The sequence below is a fragment of the Hippocampus guttulatus genome, chromosome 2, assembly GCF_054856545.1.
Source record: "Hippocampus guttulatus isolate MCC_2025c chromosome 2, RoL_Hgut_1.0, whole genome shotgun sequence".
In the NCBI taxonomy this organism is placed as follows: Eukaryota; Metazoa; Chordata; class Actinopteri; order Syngnathiformes; family Syngnathidae; genus Hippocampus; species Hippocampus guttulatus.
The window spans coordinates 18302564-18318179 of NC_141262.1; the positions used below are offsets into that span (position 1 = coordinate 18302564).

The following is a 15616-nucleotide window of genomic DNA, read 5'->3' on the forward strand; positions in this document are numbered from 1 at the left end:
GAAATAATATCTCAGATGGTGTCAAAATGTGTAATTAATAGGCCAACTGCAAAGGCAACAGGGACAGAAAATAAAGAGCCATGAGACAGGAGTATACTTAGATTTGCCACACATTACCATTTTATTCAGATGAAGATTCAGATACAAATAACAACTTTTTGTAGGTACTTGTGAATGTGCAACCAGGAAGCACCTGGACCTCCACCTTGTTAGTTCTTAAAAGAAACCATAAACTCAAGCTCAAGGGGTTGTTAAACCACCCCAACAGGCCTTGCAGCACAGGAGAGTGGGTTGGGTGGCGAGTGCAGCTTAGAGAGGACACAAATGAGGGGTGGGTCTGGTATTGCAAATGGTAAACATACTGAGGAGACAATGTAGCTGAAAAAAATCCTCCTCTATGAAATAATCCTGTCATATGGAAGTTTTGTGTACTCAAATAGACATTCTACTTGTGTCTTCAATCAGATCAGTGTTCAAAGCATTGTTACAGAATTGCAAAGGCATTCAAATTAGGTGAGACTAGCCATCACCAATAACTCCTACTCGAACTGGTGACAGGAGCTTGTTTTGGTTGAACAGGTTTAACACAAATCATCTTACTCCCACTGGAATAATATAACACAGGGCTCCCATTTTAAGGCCTTCTCTGTTGGAGTGAGAGAGAACATGAAAATCAAGACCAGCAACATGTACACACGTAGAGTTTTCGACTTATAAAAAAAAAAAGATCAAAAAATAAGAAGAACAGTGAAAGAGTTCTGGTGTCATGAGGTGGTGAATTTGCTGGTCTGACGTGATTCAGCAAACTGCTGCTGCTGTTGAGTAACCTCCAACTGGGTCCCAAAGCAGCTCCTAAAGCCGCAGCAACCCGGGTACCTGTTGTTGTCGGCTGTTGACTGGGAACTGTTCGTAGCCCGACGGCACGCCCAGCACCGCTTGGAGGTCGTTCCCGAGTTGGGCTGTTGCTGCTGCAGGGTATATCTACATTTTGATGATTATTGGTGGTCTCAACAACTCCTCCCATTGATTTCAATGCGTCCTTATTTGGGAGGAGAACACGTGCCATTCATTGATTATAGGCGTGCTGGAGGCGCGGCTACAAAAGAATTATCCAATCGGATCGAAGAGAGAGGAATGACTGGACGGGACCATGGTGATCCTAACGCTCATTGGCTCCCTGGTACTATTCAAGGCGGGGCTTGTAGTCGGAAGTGTCCGCCGACTGGCTCAGCTGTCATCTCGATGAAAGGAGAAACCATTTACACCGGCCGTCTGGGAAATGCTGAAAAAGGAAAAACGCTGAAATATGGCAACCTCAAAACATTAAGGTCATGACGCCGAATTGAAGGTAGTTATGACCGAGTTGCTACCGATTGAGTCTCGTTCGCTTTGTCTCGGTGCAGCGATGCGTTGTTTCGAGGAGAAATTTTGATGGCGATGGCTTTGCTCTGTGACATTGAACATACAGGGCACGAAATAGACGAGGTTGTTTAAAGAGCCAAGCTCAATTTCCACCGTGTCATCCCCTGGAAATTTCCACCGAGCCCTCGTCCATTATGGTGCCTCGTCCGTTCGTTCGTTTGGTTTGACGTTGTGATCCGCAGAATGCGCTTTAGTGCTCGCCAGCTGCTCTGTAAATATGCTAGCCTTCCAACGTCGCTATGCTAGCATAGCGGCTCCGGGAAGGGAACTACCCTACATTGAGAATCGACGATAGACGTCATCAGCATTTTCCTGTATTTAAATAGCTACGTGTGAGGAGGTCATTGCTGAGGAAGGAAGATTTCTCGGTAGGTGTCGGTGCTGTTGCTCACCTCGGCGCTGGCCGGATCCGTCACAAATAGTAATGCTCAGGGGTGCTTTAAAATAGCCTGGTGCGTGTGCATGATGAAAAGGGCACATGCAAGGTGGCGGAGTCGATGTTAGCTTTGCTGCTAGCTGCGCAACGACCTTTGTAGGCGTCAAACCGGCCCTTTCGCTGTTGCCTACGCTGATTCTCTTCGGGTGTTTTCCCTGTTTCCTTGCCTCCATTATTGTCTTGCCGAGACACTAATTTCATTTCTGTGGTTGCTGTATAAAACAGACACAACGCTGTCCAACTAATCCACTGCGCGCATTTATATACATATTTTTGTATATATATAAAATATGTGTGTGTTTCATTCAAGATGTACCTTGAAGTGAAATTTTCCTTCCTTTTAATCTATTTGTTCCTCTCATTTTCAGGATAAAAAAAAAAGCCGGTGAAAGCCAAAACCTATTGAATATTTTACTGGGTGTCCTAAATGGGGGACTACGGGTTCGGTGTTGTGGTGAAGAACAGCAGTGGTAACAAATCTCCTTTCCCTGTAAGGATCCCTCCTCACCTTCAACCCCAACACCCTCACCACCCTTCCAACCCGCCGAGCCCCCACCCCTTGGTAAATAACACCTGCTCCACCAATGGGGGCAGTGCTTGGCTGTTCCCCGCAGTAGCCCAACACAGTAACATGCAAGATGAGATTCTGGAATCGGACAAGTTCAAGGCTTTAGACCTCCAGGAAATGCAGGAAAAGTCTCAGGTTCAGGCCCAGCCTCAGGCCATCTCTCCAGGCCCACAGGAAGCCGACGCTTCCTTAGGCGAGCTGGAGGGAGCTCTTCCTGAAGACAACTTGATGGAGAAAGGTTCTCTGGAGAGCAGTGGTGGGAAGGAGAAGCTCAGGATGGAGTCACCAGTGCTGAGTGGGTTTGACTACCAGGACACCCTGGGAATGGGTTCAGGGTGCACACAGTCCCCCACCTCCTCACTGACGAGCTTCAACAACTGGTCCCCTGCTATTCCTTCTACCCAGTCTCCAGCGGTAGGTGATGACGTTGGAGGCTTCTTCGGTCCTGCTGTATCCAATGGCAATGCACCTCCTCTGCTGTTCCAGAGCTTCTCCCACCACGCCGGGCCTAGCTTTGGTGCAGGTGGCAATTTCTCTCCGCAGATTGGACCAGTCTCCCAGCACCATCCTTCCACACCTCACCCCCAGCCCTATCACCCTCATGGGCAGGGTGTTCCACCGCAGCACCGGCGCTCCCCGGCAAGCCCTCACCCTCCTCAGCCCTCCTTCCCTCCGCATGCCCATCGGACCGGAGGCTTCCCACAGCTGCCCCACCTCACTCCTGCCCAGAGCAAACACCCTTCACCTTGGGGAAACTACCAGAGCCCCTCCACTCCCACATCAACCACCTGGAGCCCCGGCGGCTATGGAGGCTGGGGGGGCTCACATGGGGTTCGAGAATACAGACGTGGTGTCGGTGGAGCAATGACTGGCCTTAACTCCATCTCTCCGCTGAAGAAGTCCTTCCCCAACAGTCAGGTAGATGCAGTTGTCAATAATCATCCAAACACTCTTTTCTGTGTGTAGTGGCAACTGCAAAATTGATGTTGAATTTATTTCACTCAAACTGTTGCCATCAAACATTGAAGCCTTTATTCACTGTTCAGGCTATTTATTATTTATAAATAGCACATCAACATCCTCAACTGTCATTTAAGGATGAAGAGAAGCACAAACACAATAATACGGCTCTGATCACCCATGTAGACACCTGTCAAGTCTCATGGAGAGGGAACAAAGGTGGCAGAGCAGTCGGCTACTGTCACCTAGTGGCATTTTATAGGTGTTGCTAGAATTAATACGCTGTGCATCAGGCGCTATAAAAGCTCTCGATTTGTGGTTGCTCCCTCTGTAAACAATGTATGGTTTTCTACTAATATTCAATCATAATCCATCCATCCATCTTCTACCGCTTATCCGGGGCCGGGTCGCGGGGGCAACAGCTTTAGCAGGGAAGCCCAGACTTTCCTCTCCCTAGCTACTCCTTCCAGCTCTCCCCGGGGGATCCCGAGGCGTTCCCAGGCCAGCTGGGTGACATAGTCACTCCAGCGTGTCCTGGGTCTTCCTCGGGGTCTCCTCCCGGTGGGACATGCCCGGAACACCTCACCAGGGAGGCGTTCAGGAGGCATCCGAATCAGATGCCCAAGCCACCTCATCTGACTCCTCTCGATGTGGAGGAGAAGCGGCTCGACTCTGAGCCCCTCCCGGATGACCGAGCTTCTCACCTTATCTCTAAGGGAGAGCCCGGACACCCTGTGGAGAAAACTCATTTCGGCCGCTTGTATCCGGGATCTCGTTCTTTCGGTCACGACCCATAGCTCGTGACCATAGATGAAGGTTGGAACGTAGATCGACCGGTAAATTGAGAGCTTCGCCCTTTGGCTCAACTCCTTCTTCACCACGACAGACCGATACAACGTCCGCATCAATCATAATCAAATGTTTTAATAAAAACTAATGACAACCTTCCAGAAAGCTAACATTACATTTGAAATGATAATCATCGTCAATATCATATTTCGTGCTTCTGAGAGCAATGGCTGCCTTCCGACTTCTCCAGTGCCACAAGATTGGGAATACACCAATTTAAATGCAGCAGACACTGGGAGAACATGCAAACTCCACACGGGAAGGCCAGAGTAGGGAATTGAACCGGAGACCTCTGCAATGTGAGGCGGGTGTGCTCACAAATCAACTAATGTGCCGCCAGCGTGTTTTCCATTGAGTAAAAATAGGCAAATCTTTTTTGGAGTAGGTACTGTGGTGGTTTTATTGTGAGTCATTAGTTACTACCCTCTCGGCTGAATAATCTTTATGGAAGCATGTGCCTGATTTTTAAAAAAAGGTTCTGCTGTATTTTCATATGAGTTATTCCTATTAATACAAAATAATGTTGACATTTAGATGAAACTCTTACTGTTCACCAGGTTCCTCTCCAGAAGTTTCCCCGTAATAGCTCTGGCTTTAATCACAAGGGCTGGGTGGAGGATGCTGTGAGCCGCAGTGATAGTGTCTACCCTTTCCAGGTGAGGCTTTTAAAATACCGTATTTTCCGCACTAAAAGACGCACTGGATTATGAGGCGTACCTTCAATGAATGGCTATTTTGTAAGTTGTTTTCATACATTGGACGCTTCGCATTATAAGGCGCAATCTACAACGCCTCCACTAGATGGTGCTACACTCCTTCCATTCAACTCAAGAGGCGTCCGTTCAACTTGAGAGGTGTTCATGACCGCCTCTGAAAAACGTAAATTAACTATTACTGTACTTAAAGTATACTACGAAAATGGAAAATAATGCATCAAAACAGAAAATCAAGCGAGGAAATCACAAAATAAATTCTATAACCCCCCCCCCCCCCCACAGAATTTATTTTGTGATTCCCTTGCTTGATTTTCTTCGTGGTTTCATTGAAGTAATTAATAATTTACGTTTTTCGGAGGCAGCCTTGAACGCCTCTCGAGTGGAACGGAGACGGACAAAGACGTACAGTACCTGTATTTGTTGAGACTGTGAAAACCATTAATAAAGTCTGCGTTTAAAAAATAATAATAAAACCACAACCCCAGCTCTCCTTTTTTCAACAAATACAGGTGCATCTTTGTCCATCTCCGTGCCTTCTTCCGGTCAACTCGAGAGGCGTTCAAGACCGCCTCCGAAAAACGCATTGGCATTTCCTTGATCGTAGCGCCAACAGTACGATCAGATGTCAGTCGTAGTTATTTATTCCTTTGTTGTGTATTCACAAATGATGAAATCACAATATAAATTCTGTAGGGGGCGCTATAGAATTTATTTTGTGATATCTTCACTTGATTTACAGTTTTGATGTATTATTTTCAATTTTTGTAGTTTCATTGAAGTAATCGTTAGTTTACATTTTTCGGAGGCAGTCTTAAACGCCTCTCAAGTCGAACGGAAGAAGGCACGGAGACGGACAAAGATCTACCTGTATTTGTTGAGACTGTTTTAAAAATTAACACCACAGCTCTCCTTATTTCGGAGCTGCAACACAAACTTATTTAATAAGGCAGCGACACAGTTCACTGAATCAACAGCAAGTTAACATTGGAAGCATGTCTCCAGGAAGGAGCCATCTTGGAGTCGACGTATTACCGTAATGCCCAATACACAAGACGCACCGGATTTTAAGGCACTCGGTGAGCTTTTAAGAAAATGGAAGACGTTTTGGTGCGCCCTATTGTGCAGAAAATACAGTATTTCCAATCTGTTTTGTCCATAATGCGTATGCTTTTGACTGCGCTAATATGCAACAAATGAGCCATTGAGCAAAACAGGATATGTGACGGTCATTATAAGTACAACATGTAGCTTTGTCTGCTTTAAAGCCTCGTAGATGTTGAGTCTGCAACAAGCCCATCATGCCTTTCAGTAGTTTTGTTCCAAATGCCAACATTTTGTTTTGTGTGATCCTTTTTTTCCCGTCCATAGCCAATGATGCTGGTGCATTGGCTAGCCTTGCATCTTTCTTGTTGCAATGACTTAGTGTGCCGTCAGTGCTGTGTGTGCTGGGGATCATCTCTAGCCACTAGCATCATGGCTAACTGTGTCAGGGCTGCCGGTGCCTCACATGGTGATGGCAGAGCTGTGAGGAAGGTAATTGTATTTGTCCCCTCTTTTAGCAGGAGAGAACCCGCTCCTTTGATGGTTTCAACATGCACTCTCTGGAGAACTCCCTGATCGACATTATGAGGGCTGAACAGGATTCCTTGAAAGGTTAGTTCCCACAGCAACAGTCGCGAGGATCAGCTCTGTTGCCATTGGCTATAAATAAATGGAGCCTTATATGACAGTCAGACATTATTGGGTGTCTTCGCATAGCATGCAGTTTACAGTGTAAATCCAACAGAGAAATGTTACAGTATATAAGATGCATAAATAAATTAGGACTCTTACAGATGAACAGTAAAAACCTAGGCAGGGTGGCTCGTCGGACTGGGCTAAAGAAAAAATGTGATGGCCTGAATAATTCCGCAACATAAAAATGGTGACGCGTAACGCGGCAGAAAGACCATGGAGGCAAGTGCAGCACCGTTTGCAGAAGGTCCTCCATAAGGTTTGCAGCATAAAAAAAAAATCATCTTTAAAGCTGCGCAGTGAATCCGTAAGGCAGCAGGCAAAACGACACACTTGACTTAATCCGATGTGATTTAATTGCATAAATTTTCAATTCTCATTGGGGACTTAACCTGCGACTTCACCTCACTGTATCTCCTTCTTAAAAGGGAAGTAAAAAAAAAAATCCTAAAAATATTAAGTTCTATGCAACACCACTTTTCTAAACATGGTATTCTGATTCATATTTCATTTGTGGAATTCAGATTAAGCAGCAAAATCCACCCATTTTTTTCCACCTCAGCAGGCGGCCATTTTGCCACTTGCTGTTACTGAAAACGACATCAGTTTCTTGGGGCTAACCCACCATGCCACCCCACTGAATCCCTTGAAGCACAAATCGCACACAAACTGTTGAGCTGCAAATAATCCTTGACGGAAATTAGTTAATTCCAGTTTGTAATACGTTTTGAAGCCTTTCCTGTTTTGTCATTCACTGTAGGACGCTTCAGCTTCTCTCACCAGGGTGGAGACGGGCCTCTGCCTATGAATGGTATGTAAATTGCACGTGTAAAAAGCCCTGTGGCATAATTGAAATCCATCCCGGACGCAGTATAACAGAATAGGTTCCTTACAATTAAATTAGAAACATGATGTTGAAAACTGTTGTGTTGTTTTACATGCAGCGAGAACCTATGGCAGAAGACGAGGTAAATCTTGTCATCTACTCGTTTAAAAAAAAAAAAGTTCAGCATTTGAAATTATTTACCAAATTAATGTTCTCCCTTGCATGTTTTGCATTGCAACCCGATTTTGCTTTTAAATCTGCCTTCAAGAGAACATAGAGCAGCTTTCTTTACCATTTAAAATATATTTTTTAATCCTCTTGCTTAGGTCATTCCTCTCTGTTCCCAATGGAGGATGAGTGCTCTTTCGGGGAGGATGAGACCACGGACCAAGGTCTTGGTGGACTTGGCTCAGCGCACTGTTTCCCTCACCTGAACGGGGAACGCATAGAGCGCTACTCTCGAAAAGTGTTTGTCGGAGGGCTGCCCCCAGACATCGACGAAGGTACAGCCAAAGTCCAAAAGACATGATGTTAGTGTCAGGGTTGCTACCCACGTAAGGAAAGTGGAAATCGCTTTTCCACACCTGGAAATTGATTAAATCAATTTCCAGGTGTGGAAAAGCGAAAAAAAAATCCATATTACCAACACTGCTCATTTTTCAATGACCTGTTTTGTTTATTAAATATAAAAGATAAGAGTGAACATTTTCAGTTCGCTTGATTCTAATCCATGGGCCAGTTTCCTCAACAATTTAGTGGGATTTCCAATGAGAATACAATGATTAGGTGATAATTCATTAAAGCATATGCTATGACCCTCGAACACAAACCAATTATGGAAACATATTTTAGATTTAGCATTTTTAAGTCAGTGGATTGGAAATGTTGCATGAGCAGATGGAGCAACAAAAAAAAAGTGATCTTGTTTTTTTTTTGAAGAAAGCAAAATATGGGAGCGACAGACCATACTGCAGGGAATTAGCATGAGCCTTAATTGAGCAAATGGTGTAACGCTCCTTTTGGAATGATGCCATTCCAGGAATGCCTCACTGGTTGTAATAGGCTTCTCTAGCTAGTAAACTTGGTGATGCTGAACTATCAGTGCACCCTGCCCATTGTAGCCAAATATTGCCAGCAAACATTGCCTGCTTTGTTAATACAAACACTGCATGGATAATAAAGAAAGAAATAGATATCCATACACATACCGAATTCGGAACAATTGCATGGATTTGCCCATCGCCGTTAATAGACACAAACTAAATATTGTGTTTGTACATGTGTGTTCAGATGAAATCACTGCCAGCTTTCGTCGTTTTGGTCACTTGTTTGTTGACTGGCCTCACAAGGCAGAGAGCAAATCATATTTCCCCCCAAAAGGTGAGTCCTGCTACATGTTGGTTCTACTTTGGAGTTCTACTTTGGATGCAGCAGCGTTGTGATGGGCATTGCTCCTCTCATTACACCTTTCCAGGATATGCCTTCCTGCTCTTTCAAGATGAGAGCTCTGTTCAGGCTCTGATCGATGCCTGTATTCAAGAGGATGGCAAACTCTACCTGTGTGTCTCCAGCCCCACCATCAAAGACAAGCCTGTGAGTGTTTACATGCTCTTTGTTAGACTGGAGTGTAAAAAAAAAAAAACAATTGAGAAAGAAAAATGGCAAAGAATCAGCTTCATTTGTCATGTACACATACAGTACATGTACCGGTACATGAAATGTGACCCATCACAGTTGTGGATACAGCAAACGCACATTGTCACCGGCACACACTGGAGCACCCGAGGAGCAGTTTGGGGTATCTGTGTCTTGTTCAAGGACACCATTGGCCTAAAATATTTAAAGCGGGTATTTCTTGTGTAGCTTGCGCTCCACGACACCCGAGCGACATGGCCAGACTCGAGTGAACTATCATGCACTGTGCTGCATTTGACACTAGTTTTCGGGGAGATTCAACATTTGAATCGCAGGTGAATTATGTTGCAATGCAATATCAAATTTATTTATATAGCCCTTATTCAAAAAAAGAGACTCAAAGCGCTTCAAAAGCCCGCAGTTGACAAATATTAACATCCCCTGATCTTAACACTCCAGCAGGGCAAGTGAAGAACTAAAGAAAAGGGAGAGGGAAAGAGCTGTTTAGGAGCGAATATAGAGCGTATAAAGTAGTTTTAAAATAAGCATCTTGAGTTGAATCCAATGGGCTTAGGGAACGAGCGCCATAAATACATCCATCTCTGCAGTCGAACCCTGGTCTCTTTGTTGCGTGTTTGGCGACCGACTCCCACCATCACTGGCAAAGGGGGTAGCAAGTCCGGCCATGGAGCGACATTCCCTCATGGACTTAAGTCTGTGCAGCCCTTGCATCTCCCCACCACATAAACTTTTTTCCAAAAGCTACACTGCTTTGTGATGAAACTCGTTAGCAAATTTGCCTTGTATTGATGTATTCTTTTTGAAAAGCTGATCTTAAAAAGTGTGATACATTATTTTTTTGATTGGCCCATCAGTGCTGCATTTTGGAATGATTTTGAAAACTGTATCCTGTGCAAAACAAAATATAGGATGTCATTGGACGAGAGATAAAATACAAAATTATACACCGTTCATTTGTATGTTTTGCCAGGAAATACCACATTTATAAATGTACATTTTTAAATTCAACCCTGTTATTTAGATTATTTTGACAACACGGATATACTTGTTTGAAATATGAATTAGTATTTATTTTTCTTCTATATTTTCTGTTTTTTAATTTAGATCTGCAGTATGTATTTTTATTATATATTCTGTTAAAAAAAAGGAGAGAGGACAGATTTTTCAATTCACATGATTTTTTTGTTTTCAAAACGATAAAGGATGAGAATTAATAAGGGAAAAATAAAGCTTTTATTTCATGTACCGTACATTTATTCAGGAGGGGACAAAAATTCCATATTAAAACGTTAATACCTTCTATGACCCCCTTTTTACAATAGAACGGCACCTCGTCTATATTTTTCACAAAATGGGAGAATACAAATCATCCAAATCTCCAAATCATCGAGAGACCTGCATCTTCTCCTCTGCACTCTTCTCTTTAGCCCCCTCCACAGGGTTTTTACTGGTGTTTGGTCTGAGCTGGCCATGGGAGGAGCTTAATTCTGCTTCTGATTTAAAGCATGAGAGTATGCTTCTGTAATAAAAAACTATACAGGTCTAACAAACTTTTATTTTTCTATTGTTGCATGCTGAGCCAGTCGTCAGTAATCAGACCGAATGCCAGGTGTCTTTTGTCAAAACACATAAATTGTGGGGAGAAATGTCTTACTTAAAAAAAAAAAAAGTGGCTTGCGTACTTCTTTGTTCTGTGGTTCCATCCGTGTTGTGTAATGACCGCAGTGTGACAAAAAAAAAAGGTTGCAAAAGTAGGCAGCAGCTCTCGTATATGCCGTCTAAACCTGCGGTGTTTCTGTCATGTGTTTATCTTTCATATACCAGGTGCAAATTAGACCCTGGAACCTAAATGACAGTGACTTTGTGATGGATGGCTCTCAGCCGTTGGACCCAAGGAAGACCATCTTTGTCGGCGGTGTACCTCGCCCTCTACGCGCAGGTACGTTTTGGTTACGGCCTCTGAATGCGGCCGGGACACTGCCCTCATCACACCAACTGAATTTGTTTTGTTGTCCTTCCAGTGGAGCTGGCCATGATCATGGACCGTCTCTATGGCGGAGTGTGCTATGCTGGGATTGACACAGACCCTGAACTGAAATACCCCAAGGGGGCGGGGCGAGTGGCTTTATCAAATCAGCAAAGCTACATTGCAGCCATCAGTGCTAGATTTGTTCAACTGCAGCACGGGGAGATTGACAAAAGGGTGAGTGAGTCGGATGTTGGAATCTGGGATTTATTTTAGACTTTACACCAGGGGTGCCCAACCAGTTGATCGCGATCGACCGGAAGCTCGCGGAATGGTCCCAAATTGATCGCGAGGGGTGTAAAAGAATCAAATGAAAAACACGGGGCTGCAGCTATTGAATATTCTAGTATTCGGATAGCCTACTGAAATTCAAAATCCAATCATCGGGTACTCGGATAAAAGTAAAAAAATATATACAGTATATATTTTGCTTGGTTAGAAGACCCCCAAAAAATGGTTGACTAACGATCAACATTATAATGAATTTAAACTGTGCATAGCAGTACTCTATTTTACGCTTTAGAAACATTATTGAGAATTTTTCTTCCACAATGTGCCGTTCGTAACTTAGAAAATGTTGCATAGGCGCATTGTTCAGTGAATAGCATGTTCTTCCGGAAAATTTGTGAATCAGTTCACTGTGCCGTCCAAAATGAGTGTCTTGAGTTCAGTTGGGTGACATTCTGTGGCGATGTGAATCATTTTAGCTACAGTAAGCATGGTCCTTCATTTCGAGGCTCGATATTAATTAATTTGTGTCGCCAGGTGGAAGTGAAGCCATACGTGCTGGATGACCAGCTGTGTGACGAGTGCCAGGGAACGCGCTGCGGGGGGAAGTTTGCGCCGTTCTTCTGCGCCAACGTGACCTGTCTGCAGTACTACTGTGAATACTGCTGGGCGGCCATCCACTCCCGGGCCGGCCGTGAGTTCCACAAGCCCCTGGTGAAGGAAGGTGGCGACCGACCCCGACACATCTCCTTCCGCTGGAACTAAGGCAAGGGAGAGAACCCAGGATGGGTTGGGGGGGGCGGGCTCTCTGAGAGAAAAGGGTCGCTCGGGAAGGGTGTATTGGGGTGACCTATGATATGAAAAATATAAATGCACTTTTCTTTTAAGTTAAAAAAAAGATTTAATTTATATTATTTTTTACAAATTGGGCCCGCTAAACATAGTAACTGCTCAGAAGAGCGTAAAATCCCATTTATGTTTTGACTTAAAGTGTGCATGAACATATGAATGCATTCTATTTGGATTTCGATGTTTTCTTACTTGACTGTAATTTTGTTGGTGTTAGCTGGCAAAGCTGCTTACATTTGTTGTCAAGAGTAACTAAATTTAATTGGGGTTCATCATAATACCTAAATCAGTATACTGACGATGGAAGCTGCATTGGAGAGAGTACGTTTTCTTTTCTTTTTTCTTTTTTGCGTGCAGAATTTGAAAACAAGTACCATTTACCAAAGTTTGAGTTGGGTTTGAAATATGAGGAAGAATGTTGTTTTAGATGGCGAGTTGATCTGTTTGAAAGCTGGCCACCATCACACATCAGTCTCCCTGCCTGTGGCAAAAGCTGCGTTTGAACTGCTTGCAATTGTTTGAAGTCTCTGTTTAGAAGTTGACACTGTCACCGGAAAGGGCAAACCAAAGATTGGCCTCAAAACGCATCGTTGAGAACAGACGTCGACGCGGGGTAGTCGCCTCCTCTCGTCACGCGGGGGAGGCAAGTAACCGGTAGTCTTCTGGACTTTCAGCTCATTAAGGCCCAGCCCTCGTGGCTCAGGTATTGGCAGTAGTATTTGCTTGCATTATATTGTCAGGGATATTAGCACTGGAAGCTAACATGCTAATGTAGTACAAACTACGGGAATGCACAGTTCCTTGTCCCTGGGCTGTCTTCATGGTGTACCACTGCACGCTCTACCTGAATTGGAACTTCTCTCACTGGTATTGTGGTCGGATATGGTTGTAGCTAGAATTTGCTGTCACAGAGAAAAAGATATTATTTTATACATGGCCTGCTGATTTTTGTACAGTGTTTTATAGCTGATTATTTTGTCATGGACATATATACATTTATTATGCACTACTTTTCTAAATATTTTTTTCAATAGTCATTTTAGGCACATTTTTCACAGATGGGAGAACTCCTTTTGCAATACCTCATTTTTTTCACTTGGTGAAAAATAATTTTGTACCTTTGTTACTAAGAGATCTGCAATTATGGTAAACTTAATTTAAGAAGAAAAAAAAAGAATGATATTAATATAATTTTCAATTCGCTTTTATATATTTAAGTGCTGGTAAATCTGAACATTGTCTCGCGTATCGGTGTGATTCTGCAGCTTCAAAATAGCCAATCGTACGTAGATTCTCCTCTGCCCCGATGAACATTATTACGGGATCCTAAGGCATGGCAAGACCTTTCTAAAAGATTTTGATAGTCTTGAAAATACATATATCCATATATATTCTGGTATTTCACTCTTAGGTGTAGTTGGTATGATTATGAGTAAAATAAATGTTTGGCTTTGGTCGACACGTAAACATCCTTCTGTCACCTTGAGTGGGTTTGACTATTTAGATCCTCTTTCTGGGACTGCCTGTAAGTTCTACTTCTTCTCGGCATGCATAATTATGTACCACAGCAACTACACGGCTAGCGTTAATGCAGGACCTAATGATGTAACGCACTAGTGCTCCTTCTTTCTTTTCATTGTCTCTTTGGAGATCACCTCTCTCTTTACATGACGGAGTCTGCCTTCCTCACACAGACATGTTTATGCAATCGACACGATGACAAAACTTTTGTAATGTAGAGGACACTCGGTAAGACATAGGTGAGAAGACTTGATCACTTGACCCCTTTTGTGATGTGGCATGCTTTGGGACATAACCTGAATGTGATGTAATGTTGCAAGTTTAACTGTGAGCCATTATGTGCAATACTTTTCTTTCCAGAAACAAGTCTTCAGAGTCAGTCATTGAATCCATAAATCATGCAGTCACATTATTGTTCCCTTCTTTTTGTTCCCTCATACAGATGTCTACAAGGCATAAGTATATAAATATATATATATATATATACAGTATATATATAGATATATAAAAAAAAAAAAGCTAATTTATACATGAATTTATTTTTAAACGTTTAGTTTTGTGCTTACGTACTTATTTTGCTACTACCATGCAACTGTGATTGAAAACATTGTATAAACAAGGTTGATAATGTATTACATTTGCTATATTTTCAATTGAAATGTATGACTATGATTTGGATCAGATTTTTGTTATATTTTTGGGGTGAAGTGTTTAACTTGTTGACGTGTCTAGTTTTTCTAAATGTTGTTTTGTGCTCCGCATTTTCAGATGAAAAAGAATATTGAATATGTCTTAGTATTACTTGATTGCAAATGTCCAATAGTTTTTAATTGTATGCTGGGAAGGTTCTATTTATTAACTTTTTTTTTAACCTTATATAATTTGGATTTTTATTTAGTATTTTCACATTTATAATTTGGATTTTTATTAAGTAATTTCACCTTTATACTTAAGATCTAAGTTTTATATTTTCTTCCTGATTATTTTACACTACAATACAGACGTCAGTTTTGATAGCTGGTTTGTAGAAGTGAAGTCAAAACAAAGACCTAATGTCATTCATTTGCTGCCAACCTTGTTTGTAACCGTCTGCATACATTTGAAGTATTTGTAATGTGAGATGTTGAACGAATAAAACAGCTGTGAGGAAGAATCAATTGCTTCCCCCTTTTTATTTTTTAAATGATCGATGGCGTGAGAAAATGTCTCTTGAGGAAAAAAAAAATCAAACCGAAATGCCTCGTATTAGGGGAAGCATGAAATGAATAGTTTCATCACATTTAAAATGTGTGTACCGGTAGATCATCCACCCATCCATAATCTGAAACGGCTTTTTTCTCATGAGGGTCGTGGGTGTGCTAGAGCCTATCCCAGCTGTCTTCGGGCAGTAGGCGAGGTACACCATGAACTGGTTGCCAGCCCATTGCAGGGGGCCAGAATCGAATCCCGGATCGATGCACTCTGAAGCGGACATGCAAAACCAATGTTGCCCTGTGTAGATCATCTCGAAGGTTAATACCTCTCATGCTGCTGCTTTCGCTACATTTGAAATTCTGTGGCTTTTTGCTATACAGTATGAGCACATTTAATTGCTTTTAATCTGGGTGTGGTAAACTGATGAGTAATTTGGTCAGGTAGACATAGTTTTTTTCCACCTCTTTTTTTTTTTTTTTACTCATTCTTTATTTTTCTCATCCTGGAACAATGTATCATTGGGTGGACTGTGGAACTGAACCAAGGGGATCAATTGGAGAAAAATAAATATCTGACAATATTCTGGATTACAAAGGGAATGATGAGAGAGACAAGCTAAACCCTTACCAAA

General features: G+C 42.7%; 1 protein-coding gene and 1 long non-coding RNA gene across 4 annotated transcripts; one reads left to right on the plus strand and one right to left on the minus strand.

Moving 5' to 3' along the window:
• Positions 1-92: 92 nt before the first annotated feature.
• LOC147208747 (uncharacterized) lies at positions 93-1898 on the minus strand. The gene is made up of 2 exons (XR_015097655.1): positions 1815-1898; positions 93-1282 (listed from the first exon to the last, which is right to left on the minus strand). It is a non-coding gene; the product is annotated as an uncharacterized LOC147208747 (long non-coding RNA).
• LOC147208748 (cytoplasmic polyadenylation element-binding protein 4-like) lies at positions 1216-14948 on the plus strand. 3 transcript variants are annotated; one of them, XM_086100309.1, is made up of 12 exons: positions 1216-1348; positions 2227-3344; positions 4793-4891; positions 6514-6604; positions 7446-7496; positions 7630-7653; positions 7838-8014; positions 8802-8891; positions 8986-9104; positions 10992-11106; positions 11189-11370; positions 11959-14948. In XM_086100309.1, the coding sequence occupies exons 2-12, from the start codon at positions 2286-2288 to the stop codon at positions 12184-12186; spliced, it is 2235 nt and encodes a 744-aa protein (XP_085956435.1). In that variant the 5' UTR covers positions 1216-1348; positions 2227-2285; the 3' UTR covers positions 12187-14948. The 3 variants fall into 3 exon arrangements, with proteins under 3 accessions (XP_085956435.1, XP_085956426.1, XP_085956444.1); XM_086100300.1 differs by having other exon boundaries at positions 1217-1348; positions 6511-6604; XM_086100318.1 differs by lacking the exon at positions 7630-7653 and having other exon boundaries at positions 1217-1348; positions 6511-6604.
• The last annotated feature ends 668 nt before the right edge of the window (positions 14949-15616 follow it).